Source organism: Epinephelus fuscoguttatus, linkage group LG16, assembly GCF_011397635.1.
Source record: "Epinephelus fuscoguttatus linkage group LG16, E.fuscoguttatus.final_Chr_v1".
Taxonomy (NCBI): Eukaryota; Metazoa; Chordata; class Actinopteri; order Perciformes; family Serranidae; genus Epinephelus; species Epinephelus fuscoguttatus.
Window position 1 is genome coordinate 33253433 of NC_064767.1, and position 19587 is coordinate 33273019.

A 19587-nucleotide genomic window follows, 5' to 3' on the forward strand; every position below is an offset into this window, starting at 1 on the left:
ACAAATGATTTATACGCATGAAGTTATTCATACAATACATGTTTATAGTTCTATTAGTGTGACATCTCAATTTGCAAGTACATACAAGGTCAATGTCATGGACAGTTTACAAGACACGGTTTTGTATTCATTTAAATGTGATTAATACACTACACTAGATGTTTTATGTGACAGACAATAAGGTCAGTAGTTGTTTGGATAAGTAGGATTACTTGTTTTTTTTGCAACACATACTGACTTAGTGGAGTGTTAGCGAAGTTTCTTTTTTCTGGTTCGATATGAAGGGTCTCAAATGAAGAAATGTTCCTTCCTGGGGTTGCAGCCATATGCTGCACTTCTGCATATCAGCCACTAGATGGACCTTTTGATACGCTGAAGTAAGCTTGACATGTTACAGGTAAGAAGCATGGACTTACTACATGGCTTTGCAGTCATACAGACAGTTATTTTTATGTTACCAGCTGTGAAAGTGAGGCTGGTTTGTTTTTTCACCATATGAGTCTCAAAATGGCAAAATGTGGTCCTGGAGACACCTATTGTAGTGGGAACTACCACAGAAACCAGAGAACTTTGGTAGGTGTTTAAATGTCCATTGTCTGTCTGTCAGTGGCCACCTTTTGTCTATGCAATAGCATCACAACCATGCAAGATGCAGGCATGAAACTTAAGTTCCATGGATGTGGTTCAAGCAAGGGCACCGGAAGTAGGGGAGTAGGAAGTAGGAAAGGGGCCCATTCCCCCCACCCCCCCACTTTATACCCCCAGTCCACACTGGTTTTAAGTTGCAGATTGCTGAATAGCAGCTGGAGGGATCCTGTCCCTAGATGATCTCCGGCCATCTGGGGCTTCACCTTTATAGTCATTCTAACTTTCAGGTGAATGGGATTATCCTCAAATGAAAACTATTGCAACAAAATACAGAAAGTCTTATATGAGATAAAAAATGAAAAATACTTTTATTATGTGTCTATTTATCATGCATCTTCATCCTCCATATAACTTAACATGCTTATTCTTCTCATATATTAAGATTTCCCAGCTAACACTTTCAGTAAATGACCTCTTTTCCATTCCATTTCCATTTTATTTTCATATCATTTATCAAACATAATCAGAATAAAATAATTGGTTTTGCTTATCTTAAGAACTCTCGGAACTACCAAACATGCTTTTATTTTTGCTGGTCATGCTTTTATTTTATTTTGACAACTATCTAAAATGCATTTATTTTGTCTCTCTTAGCAAACTGCTGATGCAAGCATATGTTTTTCCTTACCGTCTAACTTGTAGTTTTACTTCAACAAATATGTCAAAGCAGCAGAAAAAAACTCACTGACTGCATTAATCCTCACTTGGCCCATAAACTCAGGGTGCATTCACACCAAGTGTGTGTGTAGTGGTTTAGTTGAACTCTGGAGTATTTACTTGTTTGGCTCAGTTCATTTGGTCATGTGAGAGCATTCGAAACAAAGTAGCAGCAAATAACAAACACAGGCAGACAGCAGAAAATGTGATTCTCAGCTCTCCTCCAAGAGAACTCTGTTAACACTTATTATAAAGGTGAAAACAAATAGAACAAGTTACAGGAAACAAAACACCAGGCTTTGTGTGGTGTGATCCTCTCACATCTCTGATTTGTTAATTTTACAGTCCATCTATCATAACTGTACTGCCTATCTTACTGTCAGTCTCATGTTCCTCTCATGTTTACCTATGTTGTTTAACTTTCTGCTCACATGTCGCTCTCACTTATTTATCTTTATAATACTGGCTGAATGCCTGTTGGTCCCTGTCCAGGTGTGGTTTAAATGATATGGCTTCTTGAAGCCTGATATCATGCTTCAGATTTCAGATACTTGTGAAATATCTGATATGGAATATTATTTGTCCACCTAGTTAAAGGGAAACTACACTGATTTCAGATTGCACTTTCAAAAGGTTAGGGGACTTGTTTACGGATAAAAAAGTCAAAGTCAAAGCTGCAATCGCCAAAATATCATGACTTTTTAGTATCAATTTCTTGTTGGGATAGAGAGGTAGGGTAAGGTTTTTCAGAGGCATACTCGAAACCGTGTTATAATTATCAAGACAACAATAATGTAAACAACTGTTTATTTGACATTGTATGTGTGTCACAAAGGGGTTCATCCAACATTACAATTAGTTAAGTCACTAACGTTATGCTAACTGGCCAGAATGTCGTGTGGCTAGCCTTACTACAAAAATGATTGCTTACAGTCTACCCTTCATACTACAAACTGATTCACCAGTATTTTCAGGCATTCTCTCTTATATGTATTCAATTTGCTGCTGACAACCATAAAAGGATAATGCAGCTCATGGATGAGAAATAACCACAGCTGAAAATGGCATTCTCAAAATGTCTGGCAACAAACTCACTGAGGGTGTTTACAGAGATGCCATTCGAAACCCAGGATATTGAAGGGTTGTGCCAGTTCATAGGGGAAGATTTCAACCACTACTCCTTGTAACTGCTCCATGGGGCAAAAGGGTGCTCAAAAATGAGGAATAGGGGTAAAAATAAGAAATGTAACCGAGCCAAACAATCAAGGAGACAAATACATGCTGTATATTTTCACACTTAAACAGTCCTTACTAAGGTTGAACAGCTGGCTATTAGGCCTACCTTTAAGTGACAGGGCATTACTATCAGAACAAAGCATTGAAAATGTGAGAGAAAGCTTCCTTATTAACTGTAAGTACAACCCAAAGTATGTGGGCTGTAATATAAAACTTGTTTGCCCCTTTACAGAATTATATTTTTATATGGAAAAACCTCTGAGACTTTCGTAATTTAAAAGATGACACTGAAATAGTTATTGTTTATACTCTGGTGGATGTCAGGACTGAATTAATTCACTGTGAGGTTCCCTGGGCAGCGTTGTACTCTGGGCCCCTATTGGCACCCTTATTTTTGCACCTGGTGAACAAAATATAAACATATATAATAAAGGCCGCTGTAAAGAATGAGGCAGAGTCCTGCACAGGTCCATTTTTGAAAACCCGCACCTGCTCATACCCATAAAGCTCAGTACCAGAACTGATCCGTTACCAGTCTTTATGTCTAAGTCAAAGTTGCACCCGCCTGCACCTATTAATAAAAGTCCCATGACCTGACCCACACCCGTGATTAAACACACATAGGCTGCAGTTACTCACATTAAGCTGGGTTCTATGTTCTTTAATTACAAATCAAGCAGAAAAGACGTCTCTTTCACAGGCTGCACTCAAAGTGGTGATGGCGATAACATTCCGTGCAATCACTGCTAGGTTAGGAAATATTTTAGCACGCTTCTTTCACCACCATAAAACCTCAAAATGATCCCCCATGGGTGCCTTGAACTTGATGTGGTGTAGTCTGCCACCTCATCTTCATGCTGCAAAGTTTCACTTTTTTCTCCATGTCGTTGACGAATGTGACAACAGCGTCAAAGGTTCAACTTGTGTCACTGACTTTCAAAATAAAAGGAACTGCAGCTTGATAATAATGATTTAGATGTCAAAATATTACACATGTACTGCACATCTTTTCTTTTATTCTGAAAATTTAAAAAAATATATTTTTTTGTAATCACCCGCTGCCTGCCTGCACGAAGTTCATTTTTACCCATGCCTCTTCCTGTGAATTTATATATATACATATTGTTACATGTTACACAGCTACACTCTAGGATGGGAGCCTCAAGTTCAGGTGTTCTACACTTGTCACCCAGGCCCCCAGGAAGTGCAGCAGACTTTGATGCCAATTTGACTTAGTGGCCAAACTGTGTAACTGCAACTTCCTGGTCCATCATGTGATGCCATTTGGCCCAAAAAGACCTTTTCCCACAGACTTAACTGGAAAGAGACACCTGTAAATCAATGGATACATTTTTTAAGCATCACAATCTCTGGGAAATTACTTGTTTCACCATTGAGATGTGATCCATTTGGTTTGAATTTTTTTTGAAGATATAGAAGGGCTGCAAAATTAAATCCTTTTATCCCCATTCAAGTTAGCAAAGGGCTAAACTGAGAGTTAGCTTCGCAGTTGGCAGAAGACTCTTGTGTGCTTGTTCACAGCAATCCAGGAGATCCTGGTAATTTTTAACTGGGAAGTCAAACCTTTTTTTGGCTACATGCACCACTGTACAGTTTTCAGGAGCCCCATGTCTAATGCTGTATCCAGTTCTCTTTATACATCCATGGTGTCACCTTTAGGCTGCTATCATTTCAGTTTATAATGCACTTCAATGGTGATTACAGTATTAACAAACATATTTACAATTAATAATGTTACCACAAACTGCCTGTTCTGATTGTCTGGGGTCCTGAGGCAGTTGCCTACTTTGCCTAGTTTATAGTCCAGCCTTGGTGTAAGTGGATTAGTTCCCTATCTGAATCAGTTCAGGTTATGATCTTTAAAAACAATGAGAGAGTTTTTTTTTAATAAAAGTTGGTATCAACCAATTCTACAAATAGTATGTAATCAATCAAACTACCTTATAACTATCCTATCACAGCCTCTCACCACGCCTGTTTCCACATCTGCCTGTCTGCCATCTGCTCTGCAGCTACTGCAATAATAGCTTGCAGCTGCAAAGGAAGGGGGGGTGGGGGGTTGGAAGTAAAAACCCAGAGGGGCGAGAGGTAAAGGGAGGGCAGGCAGGCGGACGGGAGGGAGGGAGGAGAGAGGGAGGGAGGAAGAGGGAAGGAGGGGGCGGTGAAAGCAGAGCTGTGATGCAGACAGCGAATCACATGAGCAGGGATCTGTTTACAAACTGAGGGCTGTAGACGAGAAGTGGAGAAGAGAGACGAGGAAGGGGAGAGGAGGACAGTGAATGTGAGAAGGAAATACAGGAGAAGAGAGGAGATCCTGGATCTGAATTAACATTGGCAGCATTGTCTTCCTGTGTTATATACCTCCCTGTGTTCTTTGTTCAGAGCAGGAAGGCAAGGGAAGAGATGAGACGTTGCTTTCCGCAGGAACACTGAGGCTGCCTGCCTGTCTCTCTGCCTGCCTGGTTGGCTGGTCGTGCTGCCGGGAAACCCATCCATGTCCTTCCCTTTGTCTCTCCATAATTGGCCACGGCAGGTTTTCACAGCCAGGGAGGAGGAAAGCGACGTGGAAATCTGAAAAGAGAGGACAGAGGAGAGAGAAGAAAGGAAGGGAGAAGAGAAAAGAAGAGGATGAAGGAAGGGAGAGCCTCGTGACAATGTTTTGAAGGAGAGACAAAACAAAAAAGCAGGGACTGCACACGGCTAGAGGTACATAACCAGTGTCCTGGAAGGGATTTGGAGTATATTTCCTCATATAGTCAAGGACGTTGGTGTCTTTTTATCCACAGAGCTCACAGATTCATCTCCAAGACTGTTGTCTTTGTCTCTCAGTGGCAAATCATCACTGCAGACTGAGGTTCAAATGAGCAGCTGCTTATTTGGGTAATGTCTTCTTGAGAAACTGGGAGTCTTTAATCAGATCTGCTTACTCCAGACCACAAGGATTTAACTCACTGCACATCCGCCCTTCCATTAGGGTTAAACTAGTCTGAACCTAAAAAGTAGTGAATGTACAAGTTGTGCTTTGGTGGAAACCAGACTTTGTGATATCAGAGAGGTCACGACCCCAAAGATCCCGAGGGTTTGTCAACTGAACATTTGCCCATTTGATGCATCCTGTCCAATGGTGTTACGGTAAGTGTCCTGGAACTGGTTGTACAATTTTTTCCTAAGTTCAAGCTAAGCCTTGTAATGATGTGTTTACTAAGTGGAGATTTAAGTATAGTTAAACAGGGTTGCACCACACAAACTAGTTCTATTTTGCTTGTGCTTCGCCCTCTAACAGGTTTAACCCATCAAGGCTCCACCTAGGCACCCCAAAACAAATCTTTGCACTCATTGCCTGATCAGGTGCCAGCAGACATACCTTTAAAAACACCAGCACACCTGTCGCTAGGTTCTCTTTGCCACTCAGCCGCCTTGAGTGCAGACAGCACTCGGTGAAACCTTTGTCACTCTGGTGTTGCCGAGATGTCCTTCTAGGCAGGTTCAGTTGAAGTTTGTCCTTACTATTTCAGCCTGCTCACCTCCTCTGCTTTCCTCAAAGCTGGGGAGGGAGGCATTGGTGGCTAACTAGCCATGGTAGACTAGTCATACCAGGAGGGAGATGGGCAGCAAATCTGAGAGGAGGTTCCTGTATTCCTGCTGCCTTGCTGACAACATATGCCACTGAACACTTCCACTAACTGCTAGGATAGTGACGCTTAAGCTACCTCACTAGCTCCACTAGCTGACCAACTCTGGTTACACCATGACTTGTTAGCATTTGCTTATTTAGTTTAACACTGGCTAGCAAGCTGCTTTCCTAACTGACTCGCTATTCACTGCTGGCATTGATGCAACATTTCCTCTGAAACAAAAATTTGTGTTTCCTAGGATAGCAAAAGTACAACCCACCCTAATCTCCCTCTGACTTTCTAGTACTCATCATCACCTTCATTGCTTGGGCTGGTTAGATTTAGGTAGGAGGAGTTGTTGTAAGACAATGATACACAATTTAACCTCAGGAACAAAGGTTTTTTTGCCGCCTATGCCCAGATGACTGAGTTAGTTTCTGTCGACTATTAGGCTAGTGCTGCTCAGGCAACATTACTAGCTAACACTAGCTGGCTAACTCTAGCCAAATCAGGACGTAGTAGCACTTACTAATCTGGTTTAGCACTAGCAAGTGGCAGCACTTACCTTGTTGGCTCACCCTACAGTGGTCAAGGTAACCTATGTACAGACTATGGTGGCCATGTTTCCTTGGACTGTCCCAGTTATTTGCCGTCAGGACCCAGCAGGATGCATGCAGCCTGTATCAGCTTCAGACTCTTCTGCTAAACTTGTTGACTTGAAAGGAATGAGAGTGGCAGCACTACTCTACAGCACAGGTTGTTTCTTAGTTTGTAATGTATGTGCTGATTAGAGACACTCAACCAGGGATGGTGTGATGGGATGCTTGCGGTCTCCCCTGCCTGCGTGCCTCATTTCACCAATTAAGATCAACCTAGGAACTTCAGCGTTGGGGTTGGGTCTCCTCTCCCCAGAAGAGGAAGCTTGGGCACAGTGCCGGGTGATAGCTCAGATCCTCCATGATGGACTGTTTATCACCTGCATGTAGTGTTTACCATACTGACAAGGAAGTGGCACAAGGCGAGTAGATGTCTCTGGCCATCTTCATTATAATCACCCACATTCACTTGTGATCTAACGGTGCCAGATGTGCAGGAGCGCACAACCAGGCTCCCACACAGGTAATTGGTTATGATTCTAAACTGGTTACTTTAGTGCTGAGCTCAAAAGGGAGCCAAGTAACTAGTGTGCCACTGTTTTGAAGGGCATGCATGCCACCTCCTGACTGGGCAGTGAGTGTAAACATCTGTTTTAGGGTGCTGAGGTGGTGCCATAATGGAGTAAACCAATAGTGAAGGCTGTTAGTGGGTTATACACGTACTCATAGAACTGGAGTTACATTGAGGTAACTACTATCTTCCATAGAGATTAGTTGTTACTAAATATTTAGACCAAGTAGCTGCCTGGTATAATTTTAGTTTGCTAACATACAATATGTTCAGATTTTAGAGTAAAAGAAGTGACTTGAAAATGGATGTATATTGTTAATATTTTAGATTGCATCCTTCCTAGCTAGTAGTTAAGACCGAATAACTCTCCACACAAATTTAACGCTAGATTTATGAATAGTTGCCACAACCCAATCCTAATGTGAAATTTTATACATAAAGTTATGACATAGTCAGTAAGAGCCATACTGTTTACCACTGATACGACTTTAAACATATTCAGCAAAACAGCTTAGATCTCCAAAGTAGGTTTTACACAATCAGGTTCCGTCATTTCCCAGTCAAAACATTCAAACCAAAGCTACTGTTCCTGTTTAACAGTGTTCAGGTACAGTCCTATCTAGACTGCATGCATGCATTTGCACAGTGGCCTACCTTTTAGCGCTCCACTATCAATGATTTACTAACATAGTGCTAAGATTACAGCTGCTTCCTTCTTCTCCCAACCCTCCTGTCAAACCCTCCCTCCTCTAACCCCCCCACTGTACTGCCGAAGACTGCGCCGTCCTGCCGTGACCCCTTTCCATTAAAAAGTGACTTTTGAACCAGGAGGTTACCACCACGTTACAAGTTGTGTCACTTGACCTTAAGAAATAGTTAACCGCTGCGGTTTAAGGCTGACGTGCATTGCGTGGAATGAACACGGCCATGTTCAAACCCCTCAGGCTGAAAACACGTCTCTCTCCCCGAGCCCAGACACCAGCGAGTAACAAGTCTTAGGCCAAGACGCAGACCAAGAAGTGGAACACATTCCTGTGTGACGCGAGGATGGTTGTAAAAGTTCACATGAAAGTGCTTTGCAGTGTTGGAGTGGTGCTTTGCTGTGGGATCTATGAACTCTGTAAATATGTGTAAGGTTTCTCTCCTGGTATAGCTACTGAACATTATGAGGATAGTAGAAACAAAATTCTCAATTCTGCTGTCATAGACTCTGTTGTTCTGTAGCTAAACTCAGTTTGATTCTGGTTTCTATGGATTTATGCTATTAAGATTTTACATTACAGCCATTAAATGCATTTGGCAGACACTTTTGTCCACTTAGAGTAAGTGCATTCAAACCACATAGGAGTAAGAGCTAGATACTTATCAAAATTGAGAGTGTATCCCTTGTAAACAAATGAGAAAAAGCATGTTCAGTGCTGCTGTACAACTACTTAGTTTTTCTTTATAAGCTTACCTTGACTTTACAAGAAAAATGGTGGCAAAACCAATTGCAGTTTCAATATATCAGCAAGAAAAAAGAAACAACAGTTATTTTCAACTCAGTTCGCTCCCTTTCTTCCACACTTCTTATCACAAACACAAAATTAGAAATAAGGCACCTCCATGGCACACTGTCTCTGTAACTTTCGCTTAAGTTGAAACACTTTGTGCAGCTCAAGAATCCCTACAGTGTTAGCAGTATTACATTGCAATTTGAAATACGAGGCTTCACAGATGCAGTGTGGTGCATGTGCGCCAGGCCTTACACGTTACACAGACACCACATCCCTGCCATAGAAGGTGGACACAGACAGGGTGATGTATGATGGGATAGGTTTGTCACGAAGACCAGTGCGGACCACTGTCAAGCCTCTGACAAAGTTGAGTCTCAACAAGTGGACACAAAGATTACGGAAAATATACAGTGAAAGGCCATTGTGGATGATCTGCTCTGCTAAGAGTGAAAAGGTTTACTGTAAGAAGACACACAGAAGTGCTTGTCTCACTCTGTCTGGGGACAATTTAATATGTCATTCCCTTGTAAATTAGTCGTATCCATCAGAACTAAACCTAAACCTAATTCTAACCTCAGAAATTAAGTTGAAATGCCAAAAAAAGTGTCATATTTTTAGGCGACCAGATTTTTGGTATGGACCCCACAATGAGAGCAGGCATTTGGGTTTGGGCACTTTGGGAACCCAAGATAGAAAAGAAATAACCCAAGAACAGATAATTCATAAAGACTCGAAATATGGAAGCTCATCCACACTACTACACATTTTGCAAGCCATTTATGCTTACATCATTCAAAGTGATAAACAGCATGGCTCTCTTAATGCTTTCAAATATATTCACAGTCTTAAAATGCCATGTGTAAAACACTCTTTATGCACTGTGTGTGGAAAGGCATACACTTTTTCTTTGTTGTTTCTGCTGAGCTTCCAAATGCCACATGATGCGGGCAACATTCCTTACATGTGAAATAACTGGCTGTAGCTTTGTTTGCTGTAGCTATTGATGTCTAAAAAATTACATTTTCACATACTTTCAAAGTGCATTTGAAAACATGAGTGTGTATTTGCATTATTACCAACATTTGGCTTTGTTCACGAGTGCCTTGTTCTTTGTGTAAAGACAAGCTTGAAATGCTTTAGACTCACACTGACCAATGCCAACCTTTTATGAAAATATTATACATGAATATCATGCAGTTTGATAAATAGCTGTCGTGTTTTCGTGATTGATAATACTTCACTGTCTGTAGGAAGGTTGCTTCCACGCAAGTATGCATTAATATTTGTCCTGGTATGAATATGTATTAAATGGATAGCTCAGAATGCTCTTATGAGAGTCATCTGTGATTGCTGTGATACAAATCATGTTTTAGTTGTATTAATATAATATTTTTTGCTCCTCTTTCCATTTTGTATAATGTGTTTTTCCATGTGTCCCATCCTCTCAGGGTGTGAGTGTGATCTGCAGAACTTCGATCCCAACTGCAAAATGACATCTGAGGAGCTCTTCCACCTGCCGCTCAATGTCTATATCATCATCCTGGGCATCGGCCTCTTCATCCTCATGCTCACCCTCATCTTCTGCTGCTACCTGTTCAGGTACACGACAACAGAAAAGGCTGAGTTAGAGCTCCTGTACAGAGGTTGAGCCAGTCTTTTAGGTTTTTAAAATACCTTCAGCTTTGTCTCATTCAGATAATACATGCTCAAGTTGTTTATTCCACTTTGCTATTCCTTAATTAAATCTAATATAATTAAGTTAATGTTATTCTGTTAGTCATGTTAAAGGTCCAGTATGTAGACTTTAGTTTGTTTGTTGTTGTAGGCCTAAAGTGATTCTTATATTCATCAACTGTAAAAGTGCGTAGCCTATACACCAATTTTAACAAAATGTTTGAACATTTCGTCACTAACATCACTAAACATCACTAGCGATTGCTAAGGTATTCTTGAGTCTTCCTAGCTAGGCTAGCTGTGCATAGTGCATGTATAGTGCATGGATAAATTTGTTTGCTTTTATCGGCAATGCTGCAAAGTTAAAGTACCAAATGATTAAAAATAGCCCACTGCAGAATAGCCACCTTGTGCTAACACATATTAAAGAATGCTCATTTAGCTCTCTTGGTAATGTTGATAGGCTAAATTCAACTTAAAAGGTTGTGTAACCTTTATTATGAGACTCAAATATGTTTTGTGGCTCCAGACTCTTCTTTTTTGGCCAAAAATGGCTCTTTTGATAGTTAAAGTTGTCGACCCCTGTAGAAGAACTGTGATGTTTGAAGCAAAAATGCAAATGACCCTTACTAGAGGCAGTGTTTGGTTTGTCCATTTTGGGCTACTGTAGAACCAAAATGGCAGACTCTGTGGAAGAGGACCTGCTACGTATGTAGATATAAACATCTCATTCTAAGGTAACGAAAACACAAAAATTCTTATTTATAAGTGATTATAAACTAATGAATGAATTAATGGTATTAATATTTAATGCCATAATGAAGACAGTTGTAGAACAATTAAATACAAAATAGGATGTAGGCTCTACGGGTTGATTTTTTTCTTTGGAAATTATTATGTTTTTTCTGAAATGATGTACAGAATTTTAGGCATTCTGTTTTAGCAAATGGCTTAAAAAATACTGCTGTAAATAGGGGACATTTTCCCCAGGCGACCATGCCCCTGGACCCCCCTAGGTTTGGACTTAGGCGCGAATGTTTATGGCTCCGGCCCTGCTCCTGCACAGGACTCACACAGTCTGATTGCTGTTCTGGACAAGAGTTAGCATGTTCCTACAAATCCAACAGCATTTAGTCAAATTCATCCACCTCTGACGGGAGACTTCATTCTAGTTTAAGTCAAACATGCTGTGAAATCTGCCTCAAAGGAAAATTCCTCCCATAGTCTTCTCTTTTGTTGTTTCCACTTTCTCTCAACCACTTATGCATAAATTAGTGATAATCTGTTCTCTCAACAGCCCTAAGAGAGCATACCTGAACTCCTTGCGTACAATAGAGATGTTGTTTTTACCTGTAAAGAGGGAGAGCAAGTGATCCATACTCAGTACATTCTGAGTTTTAATATTTCAATAAACTACACTCAGTTAATACAAGTAATTTGTCAGTGCAGGGGTCTCTCATTGTATTACATAATATATTGTCTATTGTTTGACAAATGACAAAGGTTCAAGTGATCACTGCTCTAGTCAGTTACAGACAGGTTTGGATTGGGTCAATGAACTGCTGTCAGCCTCCAGGACTTCAGGAAAAACCTGTTCAGAGTTTTGCCTTGGCTAAGGAAATTTTGCTTTGTTGATTTATTTTGCTGCCAGAAGGATATCTGAGAAAAATATAAAAGACTGAGAGATTATGTTAAGTTGGTAGATTTATTTAGTGATGGCAAAAGTGTGTTTCAAACACACACTTAGAAGCCTAGTTGCCTATGTGAAATCTCAATTATGAATAAAAACATCACTTGTTCACTGAGCCCAAAATATTGATAACCCCTTTATTATTTCACCAATCTATGGTTAACTTCATAAAACAAAACTTCAGTAATAATTCTACTGCAAGGGCACGCTCTTTAAAGAGTTAAAGACCTGCTCATGGTGAGTGCAGAAGCACAGGCTGTTACTTGAATTTGGCATTGTGTGAATTCCAGGGCTGCTTGACGCAGTATCTCAGCTGATTCATACTGCATGACAGGACATGTCCTGAAGAAAGAAGACAGATATGGAGCACCAGGCACATAATAGGAATTTGTACGACTCTGAATTACAGCATAAGTTTGTTTTTGTGTTTCACAGACTCAAGCGACAAGGTGCAAGAGAACAGTATGGTTATAATGAGGTAACGTGTTAATTCTAAATCCAGTTTGACAAGTGTCCAATTCACACTATATTCGTATGTTTTTTTTGTCTGCGTTTTCTCACATATGCATTCTTGTCAACAGGTTGTTTTGAAAGGAGCGGGGAAGAAACTGAGCCTTCTTGGTGTAAGTTGAATTTAGAGTGAATGGGATGAGCCAAATGCTAAATGGCTAATGAATGTGGAAAAATACACTGAAGTCTAATGATTCAAGTGTTTAAAATGTTGCAAAATGAAGTGATTGCAAGAGTTCTTTTCGCAGCAAGTTTAATGCTGTAATGAGCTACAATTTGCTTGAAAAAACGATATTTTTTCACCATTACTGTTGGCAAAGTTGTCCAATTACAGTGTAAAAATGTCACACATGCAATCACCATCTGAGTCACTGCTGGCCTGGTCCAACTTTCACTGAAGTTCAGAGGATAACCACGCAACCAAACATCCTATGATATTCCTTTTAAGTTACCATACTTAATTTAGGCTATTTTTAAATGTGGTTCTGTATGCTTGGCTAGACACAGCAGCTAGCTACTCCCTTGTACACTGTAGCACTCGTGTGACAGTTCCTCTGGCTGCGTAATAAGCCATGTTCTAGTTTCATACTACAAAATAGGCCTAATTGTGACCAGGTTTCGATAAAGTGAGAAAACTGAATTGACTATGTAGCACAGTTAGTGTAATTTCAGAAAGTGGTATTGTCAGACAAATTCAAACAACAGAGATAAGAGCTACTCACAGCTAGCAGCTAACTGTAAGTAGTGGGAGCTGTGAGAAGATCTTCTCAAAAAAATAAGCATTAAAGGAGCTCTATACAGCATTCAGAGCATTAGTATAGCAGTAAACCACTATTTGCTATGTGATATATGGCCTCTTGACCAGAGAAGAAAGGTACGCTCCCTCTAATTCGAGCTTCTCTGTTAGTCGTTTGGTAGCTGGTCCGGTCACTTGTGCATGTGAGAGCACGAATGTTCCAGTGTGTGTATTCATCTGACTAGCTAATTACAGTGGAAGCATAACACCTACCTTCCGTTTCCCCGCTTGTTAACACCAGCCCTTTGAGCTATATAGATCATGCTATAGGACCGCTATGAAGTTCCTTCTTTATGCCGCCTTTCATTTTTACACAGAACCAAACAATGTCAGCATCATTCCACTCCAGCGTCCAGTGAGCATGCTGGCATCGCAGAATCAAAAGAGGTGTGACAGGTGCGACGTATAACACAACAGTGTCGGCCTCAAGCATGACATATAACATATGGGCGTGCGTGGGCAGCTTTCTCTAAACAACAATGGCATAACATGGCAATAACAACATTTACCGTCCCTGTTTCATGGCGGCTAATCTCGTCCTCCCCTTGAGGCTAAGGAGCTCCCAAACTTCTTTGTATACCCAATTTTTGGCCACTGTTGTTCTTCTTTGGGTTAGCTGCTGACTCCTATCAGCTACTTTTTAAATCTCCCATGATGAGTTGCACGCATAACACGTCATCAAAATGTGCAATGCTGCCCTATGATACCGTCCTGCTGGCTGTTCAGTTCATACAGACATTGTTTCGGCGCTGTTACTACCTCCAATGCCGCCTTAAAGTCGAGACTGTCTACCCCATTCTGTCACTGTATCGTTTATACAGAACGGCAAAGTGGCATAACGAAATTAAATTCCTGCCATGGAGAGGCAGTGTAAAAGGGGTTACTGTTAGCTCTGTCAGCACTGTTGCTGTTGTCAGCCCTTTTTGTGCTGCAGGCAGTCTTGGCTCAGTCTCTGAATCATAGATATGATCTGAATGTTGCATACGGCTCCGTTAATCTTTGGAATCAAATTTAATATTGGCATTGGGCTAGTCTGACATATTAGTGGGCTTTCTCTGTCATCACCTGGAGGTTAAAAGGGTGAAGCATGCTTATTTCTTGTATACCAAATGCAAAAACAGAATATTGTCAAGATTGGTAGTACAGATGGCAGTGATCATAGTACTGCAGTGCAGTCATGGAAAGTTTTATTGGTGATTATTTTAGAACAAAAAATCCCCCAGTAGTAGCTTTTGAGTGGATGCATTATAGTTCTGACTTTGTAATTGCTGTTTACTGAGGAGTTATGATAGTGCTTGTATCAGGATGCAGTGTATTAACTGAAAATGGTTCAGGTGTTGGTCATGAACTGATTTTAAAACCCATTATCTCTACTTTCAGCAAACATGTGCGGTGTGTTTAGAGGAGTTTCGCAGCAGGGACGAGCTTGGAGTGTGTCCATGTTCCCATGCTTTTCACAAGAAGTAAGTTCTACAACCTGGCTTGGTAATTTTTCAAGCTTTGATGAAATTGAACAGCTGACTCCGTATTTGAGAACATGCAAACTACATTTCCAAGTTACAGTCAAATGAAAAAACCAAGACTGGATTCATTTGTTTAGCTTTGTCACAACTTGCTAATTATGCAGCTAATTTTACTGACTCGCACATTATGTTTGAGACTGAAGATGAAAACAATTGTCAGTTGAAACCATGTGGAATAGCACTGTTTGAACAGCCTGTGTGTCTGTGGCTCCATAGGCCTTTTTAAAAAAAAATTATTCTAGCATTGATTTCTCCACTGTCAGCTTAGATTGGCTCCAGCCCCAGGTGACCCTGTATAGGTTAAGCGGTTATAGATAATGGATGGAGTGATAGCCTTTATTTCTTAGCATCTAAAAGACATCTGTAAAGACTTATTGATAAGCAAAAATCTTGACTAACCAGTTTGAAGGAATGGCTCATAAATTCCACTGCATGGTGGATCTCTGCCTTCAAATTAACAGCTGAAGCAGTCAGAGAAGCAGTGATATTTAGAAAAGGGTATTGAGAAATGTTTTCAGGGTGCGCTGCAGAAAATGACAAGCAAATTCCATTTTCATTCATATAATGTGTATTTGATGGGCACAAATGCAATATAGCCTACACAGAGAATTGTGAAACAATTATGCAATGCAGTGTGTCACAACATTTATAGCTCCTTCTAATTTCCAATGCCTGTCCCTGCGTCCTTGCATGTTTGAGCATGCTTTGAGCAACTGAGACCTGTTTTTGCCCTGCAGCGTAGGTGTGACATTGACAACAGTCTTTTAGACCGGTTTGCTTGTCTTTCTGACTGACATTTCTGTACCTGTATCACCAGTACCTTTGATCTGTGTACATATCCTGTATCTCTGTCTGTTCAGCCCTGTTTGTAACTGTTTGGCTGTTTGAACTTCCTTTTCTCCACTTGATTCCTGAAATTCCCGTCTAGATCCACCTCTGTGTAACTTTGCATACTTTGTCAGCCTTTAAAATGACAAAACAATGTAATACGTCTGTCATCTATCTGCTTTTCTCAGGTGTCTGCTAAAATGGTTAGAGATCCGCAGTGTCTGCCCCATGTGCAATAAGCCCATTTGCCGCCTCCAGCCTGACCCCCCGCAAGCACCTGAGCGGCCACAGAGTCTCCTGGAGGTCTGAGAGGAGAACACATGTCCAGCAGCACTTCATGTTCTCTAGTCAGTTGACACCTGTCACTAAAGAGCCTGTTTCACCGTCTAACAGATTGGAGTTTTATTAATGCAAACATCTTTTAGGCAGAACTACTCTGGAAGTAGAAGAGATATAATTGTCTGGGGTAAACCTTAAGTGCAGAGCCAAAGAGCCTACCTGGTAAACTATGTAGGGGGAGATTATAACACTTAGAGGTGGTGATGGTAATGACCCTTCACTAATACGTGATATGACACTCATGATAGCAGATTAAGGCTAACTATAAAGCCTAGATACTGCAGCACATATAACCAGATGCTTAAGCTAAGTGCCTTAAAGCTACAGCTCCTCTAAATGAGATGCTACACCTGTCAGCATCGGCACACAATGATGAGGACTGATGCGTGTCCAAATCCCACTTTACTCATTAAATGTAAGTTATGCACTGTAGGAAATAATCAATAAGTGAACAATTGTTGACAATTAGTCCTGATTATCTGGCTCCACTTAACTGCCAAGTTAACAGTGAGACATAAGTCCTAAGCTCCAGGCTTCAGAAAGCTCCTTCTGAATATTATGGACATCACAAATTTCTATTTTGGTAGCAAGAGTGCTACTGCTAGCCTTTTTAAATGGGTTTCAGTTTAATCAGTTGCTCATCCTGCAGGAAAACTGAGGTCAGCTTCATCCACTGCAGTGGCGCTTCCAGAAATCTTTCACTGGGGTGGCCAGAGGGGACCGCTAAAAATCTTGGGGTGGCACACCAAAACCAAAAGCCATAACTAAATTTCAGGAATTCAATTATGCTGTCGTAGTATGGCTAGTTGTGAATTAGGCTATGCCAATATGGAGGGTGAGGGAAACACATACTGATGTACTTTGGTTTCTTATTTTACAGTTAATAATACTAATTATCTGATGTGTACAGACTAATACTAACACCCATACCAATATTTTGAGCTCCACAACAATACTGTGTTAATACATGGTAGGTGATTCAGTATTCTTCAAATAGGCTGGTTGTCTGTTTTTCCTTAAAAAGACAATTACACAGCTTTGATTTGAGGGAGTTAACCGATTGTAAGGAACAAAGTATTTACTGGGAACAAGCCTTCTCAAGTTTAGGGGAGACTTGAGGGTACCAATAGAGCCCATTTTCACTCTGATATCTTGAGGTGAGAGTACAAGAGACCCCTTTGAAAATGGGTTATGCCAGTTGTTTACTCGCCAAAGTTTAGCCTAAATTTAGAGCTTTATTTAGCTCCCTACCCAACAAGCTATGCTGACATGGATGCAACCAATTGATGCCTTGGGCTGTCTGGCATCATCACCAAAAACGTGTTGTTGGCATCATTATCAGAGTGTAGAGGCACCAGCTAGTTGTGAAAGGTTTAAACTCCCAGGTCGAGTAGCAAGCAGGGTCAGATAAGACACCTTCCACATCTGTGTCACCCAAACAGTTGTGTTGGTCCCTCAGCATGTTCAGGATGTTGATGTGGAGTTCCTGCTGTAACCTAACTAATGAGATTATTTCTGCCCCCAGAGCAGCTCTGCCTCTGAAAAGTGTTTGTATGACAAACTCCCGTCTGCTAGTTTTCACTTTGCCCAAAAATGACACGCAGCGCCACATGAATATGATGTGTCTTGGTCTTTCACCACAACTTAAGAGCCTGGAGCTTGGAATGACACCAGACACCAGCTTTGAAGATATCACAACCTCCTTTGGCTCATTGCTGCCCCAAATTTAATGGCAAATGCAGAGACTGTAATGAGTGGAGTGGAGTGGAGTTATAGAAAAGATGATATTTGTAAACTAACAAGAACTGGGGCTGTGTGTACTTTGGCTGCAGTCTTTCATTGTCTCACAGGCGGTCAGCTCCGTCCTACAGTGTGTTGCCAAGATGAGTGTAGTGAAGTCCTAAATGGTAAGACAGTGGAGTCATAGAGGATCTAATAGAAAAGATGCTGTCACATGCGTGTGCAGCTACGACTAAGGGTCCTAAGTGACTCAACCAGTAAAATAACACATAAAGTATATACATTGTTTTTAAGTTATTTTTAAGGAACTGTTTTGTATCCGTTATCAGTCATAACTGACTTTCAGTAAAAGGTATTGTGTGTCAGTGATGCTTAAACACTTTGACTGTCATTTGTCAAATAGTTGGATGTCATTGTTGCCAGTGGGATGGATGAAATCATATGTCTAAGAACTGCTCTGTACTGTAGTGATATAAATAGACACACTGCACTGATATGAAGAGCCTGTTTGAGCTGGTTTCTTGTCTGAGTGAGGTGCATCATAAACATAATCTTCTATATGTATCTACCATGTAATATATTATGAGTACTGTGTAAATTGTAAATGCTTTTAAAATTTCTGACTTTAGAAAAAAAAAATATATAACCGGTGTTTTGATATGGTCATTTGGATCCATGTCTTTTTTTGTACTTTTGCTACATGTTGACAATTTATCTGTATGTTGTCATGATAATATATGAAAAGGTTATACTATTGTCCTGCCGGTGCCCTATCTTTGTTTTAGGTAACGTTGGTTGAGCTTACCAACTTTGTGTGTGTGTGTGTGTGTGTGTGTGTGTGTGTGTGTGTGTGTGTGTGTGTGTGTGTGTGAGAGAGTGACAGAAGTCCTGTCTGTTGGTCAGTCAGTCCACCGCTCTGATCCAGACTGAATGATAACTCCTTACTCAGCCTAGAAGAAAATGTTAGCATTATACGTTTCTGCAAACACAGACACGTTACATTTGTCCATCTCATACACAGCATATTAGTGTTTGTAAAGTGACGTAGTTTGGTGGATGGTGGAGGGTGTGACGTTTGCCAAGCTGCAGACAACTGCAGATGTCTGAAACCAACAAACAACAACACCAGTTGTGTTTTGGTGACCCCTTATGGTGTGTTCACCAGTGTTTGCAGCATCCAGCCTGGGTGTCCTTACTGACACGTGGTGGGGTGTCCCAGTGGCTTTTGAACCACAGAACCTGGGTGTTTTTCAGTTACCCATCCCTGCTTTTTCAGCAGCTTTTGTGCCACCAAATTTGGGTGTTTTGAGCCAAAACATAATCTAGTCCTAACCATAACCAAGTGGTTTTTGTGCCAAATCTAACCACACATTCACATCAGTGCTGTTGAGAAACATTAAGTTTCAGTGTATCTGCTGAAAAATAATGTAACGTATCTGTGGTTTGCACAAAATGTGCAATGCCAACTTTTATCTGGTGATTTGCTTGCCTTTCTGTATTCTCAACAACTACCAGATGAATTGTCATTACATTTTGTAGAGATATTCATGATCCCCAGAGGATGAATCCTACTGACTGCTACTAATAGTGATCCCCTGACATCATTCTGTGGTGCCATGAGGCTGAAAATTTTGTTATTTTGTGAAAA

The 19587-nt window shown here is 40.8% G+C and overlaps 1 protein-coding gene across 1 annotated transcript; it reads left to right on the plus strand.

Annotated features, from left to right (window-relative positions):
• Positions 1-4755: 4755 nt before the first annotated feature.
• On the plus strand, positions 4756-18695 carry LOC125903601 (RING finger protein 122-like). Its single transcript, XM_049600617.1, has 6 exons — positions 4756-5694; positions 10288-10438; positions 12639-12681; positions 12785-12826; positions 14890-14972; positions 16049-18695. Exons 1-6 carry the CDS (start codon positions 5670-5672, stop codon positions 16167-16169), a joined length of 465 nt encoding a protein of 154 aa, XP_049456574.1. The 5' UTR covers positions 4756-5669; the 3' UTR covers positions 16170-18695.
• Positions 18696-19587: the final 892 nt, after the last annotated feature.